A 17092-nucleotide genomic window follows, 5' to 3' on the forward strand; every position below is an offset into this window, starting at 1 on the left:
TCCCCTCTCCCTGATAAACCGTTTGTGCTGATGACCTTCAGCTCCTCTGGGTCTCCTCTGGTGAGGCTCTCCCGTTATTCTCCAGCTTGCCCCAGCTCCGGGCCGCCACTCCCCCTTCCCGGTCTCGCTTTTCCTTCTCCGGTGTATGTCATGCGTTACTTGTCCCACCGCTGTGGGCTGCAGCCCATCCATGCCAGCTTGCTAAATTTTCAGGAATTTTGTGAGCTGGTTAGCATCACCTTGATAGTGGGAATCAGCCACTTCACCGCCTGAATCCACACAGGCTACAAATCGGGACATTTTGCCCTGGAGAGCTGGTTGTCAAACTTTGCCAGCACACCACTGCCCACTTATTATGTTTGATGTTTGTGGACATCCCCTCCCATTAGAATGTAAGCTCCTTGGGGAGGGGTTTGTCCTCCTTGCAATCTGCTGTCTCCCCGGCACCCAGAGCAAGGCTTAGCATATAGTCAGTGCTCAGTAAATACTTGTTGAATTAATGAAGGAACCTTGTAATTAGCAACTGCTCTCAGACTCTGGAAGTCAGGACCCTCACGGGAAACTTCATCCTCTCCAACATGAGTCCCTGGCACCATCATGAACCACTCACTGCCCCCCAAACCCCGAAATAAAACATTCGAGCTCCCTAGCATGTCAATCACCTGCTGGGAATAAGACCCGGCTTGTGGCAACATTACTCCAGCCCTAGCAACAAGACCCGGTGCCCAGCAACAAGACCTGATGCCTAGCAACACGATGCCAGCCCCTAGCAACAAGTCCCGGTGCCTAGCAACAAGACCCGATGCCTAGCAACATGATGCTGGGGCCCTAGCGACTGGAGACGTCCCGACAACCCGAGGCCTGGCCCGATGTCTGGATCCAAACCCGTGACTCTGCAACTCTGGACTCGGGCAGTTTTCCTCCTGCTTTCATCCAGTCAGTCCTCGGTGCAGCAGGGTCGCCTCCCCCCGGCCCCAGGACCCCCGTGCGCCACGGCATGGGGCTGACAGACGGGGGACGTCCCCACTCTGTCGGTCTGGCCGGCGCGTCCACCCTGGCCATGGCTCCTGCAGATGCAACCGGTAGCTCGCGTGGCTCGAGGTGAGAGGTGGGGCGGGGAGGGGGAAGCTTGTTTAAAAATCTCTGATCACGGAGCTTGGAACCCAACTTTGTCATCCGCACCGAAGCCGCGTCTTCGCCCCCTCGGAGTCACTGAGCCAACCCCAGGGAGGGCGCGTGCCCGTCCGCTCAGCAGGCGGGTTCCGGGGCGCCGGGCGGCGGGGACGCCCCTGCAGGTGCGCACTGCCTTGTGGGAACGCAGCCCGGTCCACAGTCCCCGCCACCCCCTGGGGCCGCGCGGCATGGCGGGAGTTGCAGTCCAGCAGCAACGGGGCGGACACGCGGGCTGCCGGGAGTTGTAGGCGAAGCGGGGCGGTCGTAAAGGACGCCGGGAGTTGTGGACGGGGAAAGAGCGAAGAGAATACAAGAGGGATTGTGGGCGGGGCTGGCGCGGGGTTGCCGGGAACTGTGGGAGAGCGCAGGGGCTGCCGGGAGTTGTAGTTGGGGCGGGGCGGGCGTGGAGGACTCCGGGAATGGTGGGCGGTGGGTGGGCAGAGTCGCCGCCGCAGCGTCCCCCCGGCCGGGCCGCGGGATGTGGGCGCACCGCAGGACCAAGCGGGGCCGGCGAGGAGAGGGAGCGGCTGCACCGCGGCGCCACCGAGGACGGCGCGACGAGTGCCCCGCCCCAGGCCCCCGCGGGGAGCCGCCCCCAGCCCCGATGCTGAGCCGGGACCGCCCTGGACAGGCTGGGACCCCGACCCCGGCCTGGGAAGGACCCCGAGTCCAGCCTGGTCCAGCCCCCGCCTACCACCTGCTTGAGCCCACCCCAAAGCCCACCGTGACCCGGCTCAGAATTACCCTGGTCCTGCCCAGACGCCCCTGCACCCACTCCCAGGCAGGCCGCAGACCCCGCGCCGGGAACAAGCCCCCGTGGGGTGACCGTGACCCCCGCCCCCAGCCCGCGCCCCCACGGGCAGGCCTGTTTCTCCGTCTCCACCACCTGCTCCCGGCCCAGGGTTCCCTGCCCCGGCGCTGGGGGCGTTCCCGGCCGAGGGGCTTGAACGGTCTCCGGGTCCCGGGTCTCCCCCTCGGCCCTGCAGGCAGGGGGTCTGAAAGAAGGGAGCCAACTCCGTCTCTGTGTTCACGCAAAAGAAACTTTATTCTGCTCATTCCTACGGGTTCTTGTAGCACACAAGGTAGTCTCCTATGTGACTGTTTTCCGGTGTCTCAGGGAGGGCGCATTTTTTCTAAAGTCACGAGGACATAATGGTATGTGTGTACAAGGATGGTAAACATAAGGGACAATTTCAGGAAGGAGAAGGAGCCCCGTGTCCTTATCCTTATCTAAATTGCCTGCCTTCAGGCACACAAAGTCTTGGCCTTCTCATAACCATTTATGAGGCCTCCACATCTCCCCCCTTTTTGTTACCGTTACAATTGTATGTAATGATACAGATGTCATGGGGGTTCTCTGAGAGAGCGTGGCGTCTTCTTAAGCTGTTTCACCTGCACCGGAGTCCTGAAAGCAAAAGATAAAACAAAGCCACTTTAGAATGGAGGGGATAGAGAAGACATGACTCCAGGAGTCAGGTCCAAGCCACTGCAAATGATTGGTTTGCTTTTCATTGATTTGGGTGGCATGGAGCGTTTCTAAAATTTGTGTTTTTAGATTATCCACATCACTAGTTAAATTATCATGAAATGCTCCCACAGTTGTTTTTTGACATCATTCCAGGTGTGGCTTGTGTTATTCCATTGCAAAGGGGTTACACAGATGGACGTCATCTGCCAATCACATGTTAAGGTAAGGCGCTGGGCAAGGGCATCTTGCCGTTTGCCTATAAATTCAACTGCAGCCTCTAGGGCTTGGATTCGGGTTAGGATTTTCTGATCAATGCTTTGTTGGGTAATAAATTGTTGACTAACATTCTCAATTGCAGAATTTACAAATTGAGCTGTTCACACAGTGTGGGAGATAGCTACTATAGACGCAGCAGCGGAGGTTAAAATTACAACGGCAGATACAAGAACTGCAATTAGAGTAAATAAAAAACAACGTGAATTTTCTGCAAAGCCTGTTTAAGGATAGCAAGAGAGGAGGAAGATTGCCGTTAATCAGGGGACCACTAGGTGGCACATGCACTCCACCTAGCCAAGTGGTAACATTGTGGGAGACAGGGAAAGGGGAGACCGCCCAAGTTACTGGGCGGAACAGAGGGGGATCTAAAATGTGCGCCTAATACAGGTGGGCAGAAACGCACGGGGATAGAAAAGAGAACAAGGAAAGGAAAATAAATGTCACCGCGCTCTGGCAATGGATAGTAGACACCATTGCCAGAAACAGTGTTTCTGGAGTCACAGGGGTGCCGGTTTGCCAGAGCACCGCCTCAGCCTTTTGAGCCGTTTTCTTCAGGACTCCCCATGTCATCAGCGGGGCTTGCTGGCGCTGTCAGTCTCATCCTCGGCAGGGCGTTCCCTTCTATCTTCAGGTTGCGGAGCTCGGGAACTGTGTTCAGCTTCATCCCCTTCTGCAAGAACAGCTAAAGCATTCCAATCCCAGGGGGTTAAAACAAAACCTTTAGACAAAGCTTTCAATAGCCTTTTAGTAAACGGACTTGGGGCACCATTCTCGCAAATGCTCTTTCTGAGTTCTTTGTAAGTCTGATGAGTTAGTGGCTCACTCTTTGATTTTGCTGGTTAAGCATAACGGGACAAACGAGATCACCGGCCAATGCTGCCTTGGGAAGATGCGTTGCAAAACTGGTGCGGCACCTCCAGGGAGGGAAGGTGGAGGTGGCGTTGGTGGCGGCAGCAGGGGCCAACCCGTTTCTGCTAGATCCCCTCTGCCCTTTTCAGCTATCGGCAGAGGAGCTGAAGGCTCCGGAGGTGGAGAGCCACTGACAGAGGCAGTGGCAGCCTTCCCCTCATGTATTCCAGTCTCAGCAATATGGAGAGGGGCTAAAGCAGTGCAAACAAGAGCCCATGTGGTAAATGTCTTAGAGGAAACCTTTTGTCCTAGCTTAAAATGACGCTTTAAATTCCGCCCAATGCGTTCCCACACATCAAGATCCAATGTGCCTTTCTCAGGAAACCAAGGGTTGTATTGAACAACATCATGCAATAAAGAGTACAAATTATCTTCTGGGACAGAAGCTCCACTAGCCTGCAGCAGCCGTTGCAAAGTTGAAACATACCAGCGCTGGGGAACACTGAGAGACGGACCCATATCGTTGAGTGGCTGGAACCGCTCAACCACCACGAGACAACTCGCTTGTACTTAGTGCGCAGCTTTCAAATGTCGTGGTCAGGACTGGAACTCCTCACATGGGGCACCAGTTGTGAAAGAAGGGAGCCGACTCCGTCTCTGTGTTCACGCAAAAGAAACTTTATTCTCATTCCTACAGGTTTTTATAGCATGCAAGGTAGTCTCCTACGTGACCGTTTTCAGATGTCTCAGGGAGGGTGCATTTTTTCTAAAGTCATGAGGACCTGACGGTGTGTGTGTACAAGGACGGTAAACATAAGGGACGATCTCTTTGGGGCTGGGCGGGAGACAGGATCACGGAAGTTGCCTGGCATCCTTATCCTTATCTAAATTGCCTGCCTTCAGGCACACAACATCTTGGCCTACTCATAACCTTTTACGAGGCGGCCTCCCTGTATAACTTATCAAGGCAGGGAAACTTCCGTTTCTCCACAGGTGTCCAGATCACTCTCGGTGGCGGCCGCCTGTGTGCCGTGGGCTGAGCAGCGTCCCCAGCCTCCACCCCATCCCCCACCCCCACGCAGCACCCAGAACGCCCCCAGCTGGGCGGATGTCCGCTGGGGACAGAAGAAATCTGGAGAATGGGCTTGTTTCCAGGTCCCAGCCTGAGACGCAAATCCTGCTGGCAGAGAGGCTTGAACCCCAGCAGCGGGGAGTTCACCTCACCCCTAACCACAGAGAACATTTAGGTTCTGTGTCCGACACCCCGGGCAGGTGAGAGCCGGGCTGCTGGTGGAGACAGACTCAGGCGGCTCCAGAATTTCTAGTAGCTACATTAGAACAGGAAAAAGAAACAAGTGGCATTAGTTTTAATAGATTTTATTTAACCCAGAATGTCAAAAATGTTATTTCAACATGTAATCAATATTAAATAATCCTTACAAGATATTTCATGTAATTTTGTTCCTAGTAAGTCTTCGAAATCCTGCGTATATTTTACTTTCATCTCAGTTTGGATTCTTAGTGCTTCTTGGTGGTGGTTGATCTGTATTTAAAACTTCCCAAAACTAGTTGAAAAAGTAGATTCACACACCCAAGTGGTTTCAAACATACTTAAACATTCTCCAGGGAGTCGAGTATCTGTTTTTAAATCAAAATCTAAACTAAATTAAAATTTGCATTAAAGGATTTCCAGCACCCAGGAGCCACGTGTGACGAGCGGCCTCTGCACCGGACGGTGGCCTCGGTGCTTCTGTCGGTGACGGACCTGCCCACCCCTCTGCCCGGCCCTGTGCTGTCCCCTGTGGCTGGACGCGCAGCAGGGAGGGCTGATCGCGCTGGGCCTTGGCCGACCGCCACCATCGCCCCTGGGAATTTCAACACCGGCTTTTCCAGAGAAGGGAGAAGAAACCCAAGGCTCCTTGGAGTGAGGCGTGGCAGCCCCCGGGGCACAATGTGGGTCCTTGCTAGGTGCTGTTCTGCTCGGTGAGCACCCAGTGTATTCCCACCGCCCCGGCCAGGTCCACAGCCCTGAACCCCTGGAGCTCACTCTCTGGGGAGACCAGACAGGAAACAGAAGGCACCGCATGAAGTGGGCTCTCCTGGTGCTGCGGGAGAGTCAGGGAGGACCCAGGGCCCGGGAATGGACCTCCAGGGAAGGCCTTTCCCGGGCCTGGCTTTCGGAACAGACCAGAACGAATTAGGGGTGAGCCCTGCAGGTCTGTGAGAGGAGGTGGGGGCGTTGGGGAAGTCACAGGTGTGCCCCGCACCTGCCTGGCAGACACATCTCCTGACCGACACCGTGCACATGGGCTCTCCGACACTGGGACGATGCAGTTCTGCCTGGGGGGCTCCCTGGAGGAGGTGCATAAGGCAGGTCACCAAGGCAGATTAGCTCTCCGGGGTGGGGAGGACACCTGCGTGCTAGGTCCCTGCTCTCGGAACGGGGTCAACTCCTCCTCTTTGGGGGACAGGCTGGGCGAATGGGTGGCTTGGGACCACGCGGAGCCAGGGTGGGTGCAGTCAGGGGGTCTTGGCCTCGCCCCTGCCCTGCCGTCCCCCCGCCCGGCCACTCCTCACCTCCTGTCCTCACACCCTTAGACGCCAAGGTCGGGCCACGGGGCCCCGAGCCCACAGATGTTTGTGGAGCATTCCGGTGCCGGTCCTGGCCCGGGCGGCAGGGACGCGCTGGGCAAGGTGGACGGAGCGCCCTTCCCGCCCGAGCTGCGGGGAGACACCGCAGGATGCACAGGCGCGGGAGCGGCGAGCGCGGGAACGGAGGGTGGCCGTGCTGGGGCGCTGGCGAGCGCGGGGGCGGGGGGGCAGGAACGCCCTTGCGGGGGGCCCCAGCACTCGGCCCGGGGCCGTGCTCCCAGCTCAGGACGCCCCAACGGCGGGGCGGGGCGGGGCGGGCAGGACGCAGGCCCCGCGCGCTCGCCCCCAGGGGGACCCGCGGAACCGGCCGAGCTTCTGCCCAGGGAGGCCCGCGAGAGACCCGGGGTCCGGGGCTTTTATTGGCTGCAGAGGGAGATCCCCGGCTGGCAGGGACCTGAATCCCAGGGCCCGGGGAGAGCAGCGGCGCTCGGCGGGGAGCACGCAGTCGGCGCAGCCAGGCCCGTGCGTGAGCCCTTCCCTGCCCGGGGACCTGTGGGCAAAGACAGGCGCGGGGCGCCGGCAGCGCGCGCAAAGGGCCGGGGCGGAGCCAGGGGCGGGGCACACGACCAGGGGCGGGGCTAGGGGCGGGGCAACGACTAGGGGCGGGGTACATAACCAGGGGCGGTGCTAGGGGCGGGGCACATGACCAGGGGCGGGGCTAGGGCGGGGCAGAGGGCCAGAGGCGGGGCACATGGTCGGGGGTGGGGCTAGGGCGGGATAGAGGGGTGGGGAGGGGCACAGGGGCGGGGCACATGGTCGGGGGGGGGCCTAGGGCGGGGCACATGGTGGGGGGGCTAAGGCGGGGCGCGGGGGCGGGGCACTTGGTCAGGGCGGGGCTATGGGCGGGGCACAGGGCCAGGGGCGGGGCACATGGTGGGGGGGGCTAGGGCGGGGCACTTGGTCAGGGTGGGGCTAGGGCGGGGCAGAGGGCCAGGGGCGGGGCACTTGGTCAGGGCGGGGCTATGGGCGCGGCAGTTATCCGGCGGGGGGCACAGGGCCGGGGCGGGTCTCCCCGCACTGAGGCCTCTGTGAGATCCTGGGCTTCAGAGGGGGCCACGGGACCCCTGAGGGCCTTGGGCAGCCCCTGGGGGCACCCGCACCTCAAGGCCGGGTCGAGGAGCCGCTTTGAAACCGCAGCCAGCGCTCAGCCTGGAGCCCGGCGGGGGCGCGGGGGTCCGGGGAGAATGGGGTTGGGAGGACAGCTTCTCTCATCGTGGCCCACGTGGCCGACATCCCGCAGGAGCAATGGGGCAGCGGGCCTACCGCCTGGCGAGGACGATGTGTGCCCCCCCATCCGCCCATGCTCCCCCACCAGAACCCCCAGACCCCCATTCTGGCTCCTGTGATGCACCCACTCATACCTGGGCCCGGGCAGGGCTGTCTCGGGGTCCTCACCGCGGCGTCGGAGGTGGCGTGTGGTTTGTGTCCCCCTTTCCCGAGTGGCCAGGCCGGCGTCCCCAGCGCTGCCCTCAGGCCTCCTCCGGCCCCTCACCCCAGCAGCCGGGGTCTGTGCCTTTCCTCCTTCCCGACCCCACGCGACGACCTGCGCCCTGGGAGGGAGAATCGGGGCACAGCGAACAGTGGGAGTTCGCACCTGTGGAGCCATCACCCCAAAAGCTCCCTGGTGCCCCTTTGTCACGGTCCTCCGCTCCTCCGCTCCTCGCCTGCTGCCGTCGATGCTGATCTGCTTTCTGTCGCCCCGGATTAGTTTGCATTTTCTAAAATTTTATGTCAACAGAATCACAGAAAATGCTTTTTTGTGGAGTTTGGGGTCTGCTTTCCCTCGGCGTTATCTGCATCCTCTCGTGTATACATAGCTCATTCCTTTCCACTGCTGAGTCTCCCACGGTGTGTTTATCCTGGATGGACGGTCGGGTGATCACTTTCCAGCCGTTAGGAAGAAAGCTGCTGTGACTGCCTCTGGCAAATGCTCTTCCTCCTCCGTGCTCTGCCCGGGGTCGCCAAAGGCCGGGATGGGGCGTCGTGGGGCTCACCCCGTTTGTCTCCCGTCCCGGGGTCCCGTCCCTCGTGGCCTGTGAAACCATTGCTTCATGGATTTGGCCAGGTTTTTAGTCACCTAGAGTGGGAGAGTATATCAGTCCCTGTTACTCCATCTCAGCCGGAACCAGAAGCTGGTCCACTTGGGTTTATCGTCGGTACCACCTCAGCCCCTTCTTCTCTCTGCTTGGTGCGAGCCCAGAACCTTCTCAAATGCAGGACACCCTCAGGCCGCGTGCAGGCCTCTCGCTGGGCACGGAGCTCGCTGGCTGGCCTGTGGTGACGCGTGCGCCTTGTGTGAGGAAACTGAGGCAGGATGGATGGAGGAGGGGGCACTGGGCAGCAGAGGGCCTGGACCCCCCATGCAGGGCCACGAGGGGTACCTGACCCCCACCTCTCTCCCCACAGCGGGCCATCACCCCGGCCCCCTCTTCTTTATCCCCCTTCTCCCCCCCCTCGCCCCCTCTCCTCTCTGACCTGCTCCACAGCCCCTGAGCTGCTTTTTCCCCTCTTCAGCCCCCTGGCCCCCCACCCACGGGAGCCCCGGCCAGAGCACAGCAGCATCTGAGGGCCCCGCAGCCCCCAGTCACCCCGAGGCTGAGGCCCGGGGCAGCTGGTGCTCCCAGGCTGCTGAGCAATGTCTCGAGAACCAGCCCCCCAACTGCCCCTCAGGCTCTTCCCAGCCCCAGGGCAGTGGCCCCCCTCCTCCAGTGGCAGAGCCGCACCCCAAATCAGGTCCAGCCGAGATGTCCTGCGGCCCCCCGCGGTGTGGCAGGGTGCAGGGTCTCCACTGCCACCTCCACTCCTCACTCGGCTGGGGGTGCGAGGGGCGGCCTGGGGGCATCAGGACTCAGAAGGCGCAGCCCCAACTGGCCCGGGACGGCGTCCTGCCGGGAAACCCCTCAGAGCCAGAGGGGCCGGGCCGCAGCCCCCCACCCAGCACCAGAGCCGAACCCCAGGCTCCCAGCCCGTGGCGTCCGTGGTCCCTCAGAAACCAGACGACAACCGCAGAACTGCCGCAGACGCCGGTCGCGTCCTGAACCTCACCCCACGCGGTGGCAGGTCCGAGGGGACCCAGGGGGAACCCGTGGGAGGGCCCTGCGGCCACGACCCGTTTTACCAAACTCCCGAGGACAGAGTCCGGCCGCCCCCGCGTCTTTGGGGGGCCCCACCTGGGCCTGGGGCTCAGCCCCTCACTCCCCAGCCCCCCAACCTTGGCCGGGAGACCCGAGGGACCAGCAGGGAACCCTGAGGCCGCACAGACTGGGATGGCAGGTCCCTGACACAGGCGGCCGGGGCCCGGGTTGCCGAGCCCCTCCCTGCTCTAGAAGGTTCCGAGAGGGTGGGGCTGGCAGCCTGGTGGGTGGCGGCGGATTTCAGGGGGTGTCCTGGTGCCCCCCATGGTTAGCTGTCAACTCCCCTCCATCCTCCCCGATCCCCCGAGGCAGGAGGGCCGTGCTGGGACCCCCCAAAGGCCAGCATTTGCTGAGCACTCCAGTGTGCACCGGAGCTGGGACCCCAGCCGGGGGCTTGGGAGGCACCTGCAGGAAGGGCGCTGGGACCCCCAAATGGGCCAGGGGAGCGTGCAGGACCCCCACCTGCGCCCCTGGGCCCGCTCCCCTCCCGCCTCCAGTTCCTGGAATGTCCCTCCCTCGGGCACTTCGGCCGGAGCACCCTCCGCGGGGAGGGGCTTCCTGCCGGAGCCTCGAGGACTTCCTCCCGGGCAGGGACAGTGCCGGGAACGGGGGCACAGGAAGTCCAGGCCTGGGGGGATCGGCGAGGACCTCAGCCCTTACCTCCAGGGGCTCCTCTGGGCTCAGGGTCTCCAGGATGAGATGTACCGGGGGGCGTGTTGGGCCCCACTCGTGCCTGGACCTGCGGGGGTCCTTGGGCGCCCCCCGGCCCACCCCAGACCCCTGCAGACGCCTCCCACCCCCGCCCCTGGCTCAGCTCCTGCTCACCCTTGTGCAGCTCCCCTGTCCCTTCCAAATCACGGGGTCCCCTTCGTGCTCTCCTGGCGCCCCCACTTTGAATTGTGAGGGGGTGTCCAGGCAGGGGCAGGGAAGGGCCTGAGGAGAGCTGGACGCACTGCCAGGGGTATCGGCTGCGTGTCCTGAGCTGGGCAGGAGGCAGGAAGGCAGGTCAGGGGCTGGGAAATGGCCCATTCTCCAGCCCCAGGACCCCCACCCAGGTTAAGAGCCCAGCTTCCTGGGGAGGGGCCTCGCCTCGGAGCCAGCCTTCCTGTGAGGACGTCCCGCCCCCGGGGATGGGGTGGGGGCAGTCAGGACCAAGAAGGGGGCCGCACCTTGGCACACCTGGACCCTGCCCCCCCCCCCCGCTCTCCAGGCCTCAGTTTCCCTCTTGGCTTCCAGCTCTCCTCCTACCTGTTTCCCATTCTCACGTGAGGGGCTGAGAGAACACTGGCCAGCAGCAACGGGGGTGTGGGGTGCTGAGGAGCCCCAATGCCTGTGTCCCTTCTCTCATCCTGCAGTCAGGGAAACTGAGGCACGGGCAGGCCACACCCTGAGGTGTGCCAGGCCAGACCAAGCCCCCTCGCTGCCTTCCTGTGGGCCTGGGGACGTGGGGGGGGGGCAAGGCAGGCAAGATCCCCGCCTTTTGGGGGGTGCCCCATGGGCAGGCAGGCAGTCATGGGGCTGCAGGAAGGGGTCGGGGTGGGGGGATCCCTGAGGCAGTGACATGGAGCTGGAAGAGCAGGCAGGCAGGGGACAGCCAGTGCCAAGGCCCTGGGCTGCCAGGGAAGGGGGCCGCGGGAGGGGGGCCTGTGGCTGTCAGCTCAGGGGGTGCTGGGTGGGGGGTGGGGACCAGGCTGAGGGGCCGGGTCCTTTCCAGGGCAGGTGACCGCGTCTGGAACCTGAAGCCAGGGCAGCCCGCCCCCGGGGCAGAGGCTCCCACCAGACCTGTGAGGTGGGCCGCCCTGCCCTTTGACCCGGTGAACCCAGCTCCCAGCAAGGCGGTCCCGGCTCCATCAGTCCCAGGAGACCCCACCCCCAGAGAACCCTAATCTCCAGAACACCGTTGCTCCCAGGGGACCCGTTGCCAATAGTTTCTATCCCCGGGGACCCTCACCCCAATCTCCACCCGCAGCAGACCCCGTCCGGGAAGGAAGAGGCTCTCCGCCGCCCCCGCGCGGCCGCTCGGGGAAGTGCAGGTCCCGGCCCGACGGGGCGGACGGGGGCGGTGCCGACCCCCGGCCCATCGCAATTTCCAGTCAACTGAGCTGCAGTCACCGGCCCCGGGCTCCAGGAGCGAGGCCTGGAATCGGCCCAGACCCTCCCCGCCGCGTCTGTTCTCCCGACCTCGGCTCTGGGGTCCCCACCTCTGCCTCTCAGGCCGGGAAACCCCCTCGGAAACCCCCGGGCGCAGCCGGACGACGGCGCGGGGAGCAGGGTCGCGGGGTCGGCGGGAAGGAGCCCGGGGCGCCACTATTTAAGCCACTTGCCCCGCGGGAGGCGGGAAATTGGAGGGGAGCGAGCATGGAGCGGGGCCTCGTCCTTCTGCTTCCCCTCTGCCTGGGACTTCTGCCCCGCGGCCACGGTGAGCAGGGGGGCTGGGGGCGGGAGGGGCTCAGAAGAGAGGAGGGGACTTGGCCAAGAGCAGGGGTCGCGGAGGCGGTGGGGGCTCCGAAGGGCCCGGGGTTGGGGAGGAGCCCAGCGAGAGGCTGGCGAGAAGCCTGCGACGGGGGGTCCTTGGCGCCAGCGGCGGCCGGGAGCGGGCGGGGGTCCCGGGGCTGGGGTACGGGAGCGGGGGGCCCAGGGCGGGGGTGCCTGGGGCGCCGGGCGGAGTCGGATCCCGGGGATCTGCGCGGGCCGAGCGCCGCCTCTGCCCTCAGGTCAGGCCCTGGAGGTGGAGCCCCCGGGGCCCGCGGTGGCCGTGGCCCTGGGTGGATCGCTGCAGCTCACCTGCCGCCTGGCGTGTGCGCGCGGCGCAGCGGCCTCGGTGCAGTGGCGGGGCCTGGACACCAGCCTGGGCGCGGTGCAGTCGGACGCCCGCAGCAGCGTCCTGGCGGTGCGCAACGCCTCGCTGTCCGCGGCGGGCACGCGCGTGTGCGTGGGCTCCTGCGGGCAGCGCACCTTCCAGAGCGCCGTGCAGCTCCTGGTGTACGGTGAGGCGCCCCGCAGCCCTCCTTTAGCCCTCTCGCCTCTTCCCAAGGCCCTTCCCGGATTGCTCAAAGCCTCACACACGATCGCCTCCCTCGCAGCTGCTCTCCTCTGCAGGCCCCAAGCCCCTCTCCCAGCTTCACCCACCCGGCCAGGGCTGGCCCTGCCCTCCCCTGCTCCGGAGCCCTCCCAGCACCTGCTTTTCTAGCCACACAGGTGGTGGCCACTGGCCTTGCACAGCTGTTATCTGCGGTGCCCACTTGTCCTGCCCCCTTGTGTATGTCCAGCCCCAACCCTCTGGGCTCAGCCGCCACCGTCCCTCTGTCCATCCCTCCGTCCATCCACACAGCCTTCCCGGACCAGCTGAGCATGTCTCCAGCAGCCCTCGTGCCGGGCCGGGGCCAGGAGGTGGCTTGCACAGCTCACAATGTCACACCCATCGACCCCGACGCCCTGTCCTTCGCCCTGCTCCTGGGGGAGAGGGAGCTGGGGGGCGTGCAGGACCTGGGCCGGGAGGAGGAGCCCCTGGAGGATGAGGACATGCTGTTCCACGTGACGCAGCGCTGGCTGCTGCCACCCCTGGGGGCCTCCGCGCCAGCTGCCCTCCACTGCCAGGCCACCATGAAGCTGCCGGGTTTAGAGCTCAGCCACCGCCGGCCCATCCCAGGTGACTGCGGGGCCCCAGCCCACCGTACCTCGGTGTCCCCCGACACTGCCCCTGGTGCGTCTCAGTAGGAGGTGCCGGCAGGGAGACAGTGCCGGGGTCTCCCAGGACCCCAGCTCTGCACCCCACCTGCAGGGCCATCCCGTGGGGCTGGGAAGACTGAGCTGGGTCTGGCAGCCAGAGTGGCGCTTCCCATGCATTCAGTCATTCATTTCACAACGATTTACTGAGCACCGGCCCTGCGCCAGGCCCCGCGAGGTCCCACGGGAGCCCACGTCCTCCCTGCGGCACTCAGAGCCCTGCATGCCCTGCCCCGGCCGCTGCCGCACTCGCCTCCTCCCGCTCTCCCCCTGCTGTCTGCGCTCCGGCCTCCAGGGCCTCCTCGCTGCTCCTCCCACGCGCCAGCCTTGGTCCTGCCTCGGGGCCTTTGCATGGGCCAAGTCCTCCACCTGGAACATCCTCCTCCTGGGGTTCCCCTCTCTCACCTCTTCCGGCTCTGCTCAGCGTCACCTCCTCAGGGAGGCCTGCCCCCCTCCAACCATATACCTTTCCCTTCTCCCGGTGTAGGTTTCTTGCCGCTCACCAACCTCCCACTCCCTACTTGTTCTGCCTCTTTCTCTCCATCCGTCTCCCCCGTGATGGCTTCATCAGGGTGGGAATCTGTCTTGTTCATGGCCGCAGCCCCACACACAGTCAGTACTCAAGGAACACCTGAATGAATGAATGCCAGTTATCACAGGCCCTGGTACACAGTAGGTGCTCAATTCATGTCAGGCCTACGGTTCATTTAACCAGCACGTGTGAAGGCCTGGCAGCTCCTCTCACTGAAGACAACCGGGTTCGCTCTGATGGGGGCTCCCACTACCCGCGGTGATGCCTTTGGGGTCACTCTTGCTTGAGGACGCTCCCCACAACGGGGCAGGGTGTCGGGGGAGCAGCTGCAGGGCGGTGGCTGGAGCTGAGATGAGCTGAGCAGGATGGAACAGCACCCCCCTCCTGGGGCCTCGGTTTCCCCATCTGTACAAAGGGGTTGGGAGCAGAAAACCTCCAGGCACCCCCTCCCCTCTCTCCACCTCCCACATGCAATCTGACCGTGTGCTGAGCCCGTTTGGCACAGGGGTGCTGTCCACAGAGCCCCAGCTCGTTCTACAGCAGAGGGAAGTGGGGCTCCGGAGACCAGGGCTCACTGAGGGTGGGGAAGCTGGCGAGGGGCAGGCAGGGTGGGCGCAGACCCCCGGCTCCCGACCCCAGGGCGGCTCTGCCCAAGGGGTTCAGGGAAGAGGCTTGGAAGGTTATGGTCCAACTGAGGCAGCACAGAGCAGCCCCAGGACAGCCTGGAAAAAGTCACCACACCCTTGTTTCACAGTCCTACACGGCCCAGCTGCCCTGGAGCCCTCCAGCACAGCCGCCCAGGAGCCCCCCACCACGGCTGCCATGGAGCCCCCCAGTACGGCCGCCCAGGAGCCCCTCAGCACGGCCGCCCAGGAGCCCCCCAGCACGGCCACCCAGAAACCCCCCACCATGGCTGCCATGGAGCCCCCCACCACGGCCACCCATAAGTCCCCCAGCATGGCCGCCCAGGAGCCCCCCAGCATGGCCGCCCAGGAGCCCCCCACCACAGACGCCATGGAGCCCCCCAGCACGGCCGCCCAGGAGCCCCCCAGCATGGCCGCCCAGGAGCCCTGCACTATGGGCACCCAGAGCTCCACCCACTACCCCAGCAGTCCTGGCCCCAGGTCCTGGCCCAGCCTGGCCAGACCCTGCCGCCCAGAGATCTACCAGCTCCCAGCGCCCACGGACGGCGAGGCCCGCTCGGAGCTGCTGTGCGTGGCGGCCTGTGGCTCGGGCGTGGCTGTGCGCTGGGCCCAGGCCCCCGGTGGCCTGGGGGCCTACGAGAGGCGGGAGGCGGGGCCGCGGGCTTGGCTGACCCCGCTGCAGGCTGGGCGCGCCCCCGAGGGCTGGTTCCGCTGCCGCCTGCACCCTGGGGGTCAGATGTCCAGCCTCTACGTGGTCCCGGAGAGCCGTGAGTCTGGGTGCTGGGGACCCTGGGATCAAGGCCTTAGAGAAGGAAATGCCCTGCTCCAGCCTCAATTTCCCCCACTGCCCAGTGGGTTTCCCAGAAGATGGGCAGGTCCTTCTTCATTTTCAGGGACCTTGTAAACTAAAACCGACAAATCAAATGCAGCGCTCGGGCAATTTTAAACTGTCTAGTAGCCACACTTTTTACAAAAGTGAAAAGAAATAGGTGGAGGTAATTTTGACACTGCACCAGATACATCTAAAATAGTATCATTGCAGTGTCACTGCAATGTGTAACCAACATAAAAAGCTTTAATGGGATATTTTGTATCCTTCCTCTTTTAAAATTAAGTCTTCAGAATGCACCACCGGCTGCAGTTTAGACCAGCCACGGTCCAAAGGCTTAAAAGCCGCGTGTGGCCGCTTGCTTCCATTGGACCACCCAGCTCTGAACTCCAGGTCCTGGGGAAATTTCACAAGGCTCGCTGTCAAGCCCGGGGCCGGGGATTATGAATTGCAGAGTATTTTCTAAATGGCACGGCCCCCTGACCCGCCCTCCCCGCTCCCCCCAGGGTCGCGCCCGGACGCCGCCGCCGCCGCCGCGCTGTGGCCGGGGAGCTCCGTGCTGGCGCTGCTCCTCCTGGCTCTCCTCGCCCATCGCCTGCGGAGACGCTGCCGGAGCTGCCGGAGCCCGGGCTGAGCCCCCGCCCCCGCTCGGCCGCAACGCGGGACGTCTGCAGGGTCCGGGGCGGCAGGAAGGCTGCCCCTTGGCGGGGCGCTGGGGGACCCCCGCGCCGCCGTCAGGGCTGGAAATAAAGGGCATTTGGTCCGAGCGTCGTGGGCTGCTTTGCGGTGGGGACGGGGCCCCTCGGCCGCTCTAAACACCCTCTGCCTCTGGCAACCCCCAGAAGGCAGAGACTACTCCCAAGACACCCCCGGCCTGTGCGAGCCAGTGTGTTAGAAAACTGTACCTGAAAGAGAAAGAATGCTCACCCGATGTGGCAAAGAAAAAAATTTATTCACGAGCTTGCAAGGACAGGCACACAACCAAAATGTGGCAGCTGGCGCGGAACGGAAAGCAGCACGGTTCGCTCCTGAGCCTGGCACGCAGGTCCCTCCCCCGTTTCCCCACTGGCTGGGTACTCCAGGGGTTACAGCCTCTCCGAGGGGTCTAACTAACCCGGGGGTCCCAGTCCCCACATCCCCACCCGTATGATGAGCTGGCACCAATCCTGGGTCAGAGGCCCTTTTCCTCTCCTTAACCGCGGAGCCAGTTTTGTTTAGTTTCCATTTCCCCTATTGGACCTCACCTTTTTGTGAAAGCTAAACTTAGCCCCTTTCTTACAGATTTCCCCCTTTTCCTTTAAACTCCTTTTAGTTTTCACATTCTAGTTTCTCAAATTTGCTAAGAGCTTTTTCACATTCTTCATCATTGGGCTCTTCCTCTTTGAGGGGGAATAAGTTGTTTGGGGCATTTGCTTGGTTAGGGCAGTTTTGGGGCGTCTCTGAGCTAACCCTCGGGCACATGGGGCGATGCAGCAGCCAATAGCTGCGAGTCCCCCAGCTGAAATGATAAGGGAAGTTAAGATGGATAGTGCACCCCTTCCATTTCCCAAACCTGCTTTCCAGCCATCCCATGAGTGGGTTGTTAATGCCAGAATTTCCTGCCAGTTCCCCAGATAAGCTTGTCAAGCCCTGGGAGGCCTTGGTGATAGCTCCGTCTGGTGCTGTATTATCTTTGGGGCTGAACGTGCAACAACGACCTCCAATCATAACGGACACCTCCCTTTCCAGCTAGCATCATGTCTGGGGCCACCCTATTTTCCCACACCGTTCGGCTAGTGGCATCCAACTGTCCTGCTACTCTCTTAACTG

The 17092-nt window shown here is 63.1% G+C and overlaps 2 protein-coding genes across 3 annotated transcripts; one reads left to right on the forward strand and one right to left on the reverse strand.

Annotated features, from left to right (window-relative positions):
• Positions 1 to 4856: 4856 nt before the first annotated feature.
• LOC119525187 (vegetative cell wall protein gp1-like) lies at positions 4857 to 7651 on the reverse strand. Its single transcript, XM_037823789.1, has 6 exons — positions 7551 to 7651; positions 7158 to 7254; positions 6344 to 7076; positions 6034 to 6118; positions 5207 to 5331; positions 4857 to 5094 (listed from the first exon to the last, which is right to left on the reverse strand). The coding sequence occupies exons 1-5, from the start codon at positions 7649 to 7651 to the stop codon at positions 5316 to 5318; spliced, it is 1032 nt and encodes a 343-aa protein (XP_037679717.1). The 3' UTR covers positions 4857 to 5094; positions 5207 to 5315.
• A 4255-nt stretch (positions 7652 to 11906) lies between these two features.
• MADCAM1 (mucosal vascular addressin cell adhesion molecule 1) lies at positions 11907 to 16050 on the forward strand. 2 transcript variants are annotated; one of them, XM_037824108.1, is made up of 5 exons: positions 11907 to 11971; positions 12267 to 12539; positions 12884 to 13201; positions 14565 to 15221; positions 15790 to 16050. In XM_037824108.1, exons 1-5 carry the CDS (start codon positions 11911 to 11913, stop codon positions 15915 to 15917), a joined length of 1437 nt encoding a protein of 478 aa, XP_037680036.1. In that variant the 5' UTR covers positions 11907 to 11910; the 3' UTR covers positions 15918 to 16050. The 2 variants fall into 2 exon arrangements, with proteins under 2 accessions (XP_037680036.1, XP_037680035.1); XM_037824107.1 differs by lacking the exon at positions 15790 to 16050 and having other exon boundaries at positions 14565 to 15781.
• Positions 16051 to 17092: the final 1042 nt, after the last annotated feature.

This window comes from Choloepus didactylus, assembly GCF_015220235.1.
Source record: "Choloepus didactylus isolate mChoDid1 chromosome 25 unlocalized genomic scaffold, mChoDid1.pri SUPER_25_unloc1, whole genome shotgun sequence".
Lineage (NCBI taxonomy): Eukaryota > Metazoa > Chordata > Mammalia > Pilosa > Megalonychidae > Choloepus > Choloepus didactylus.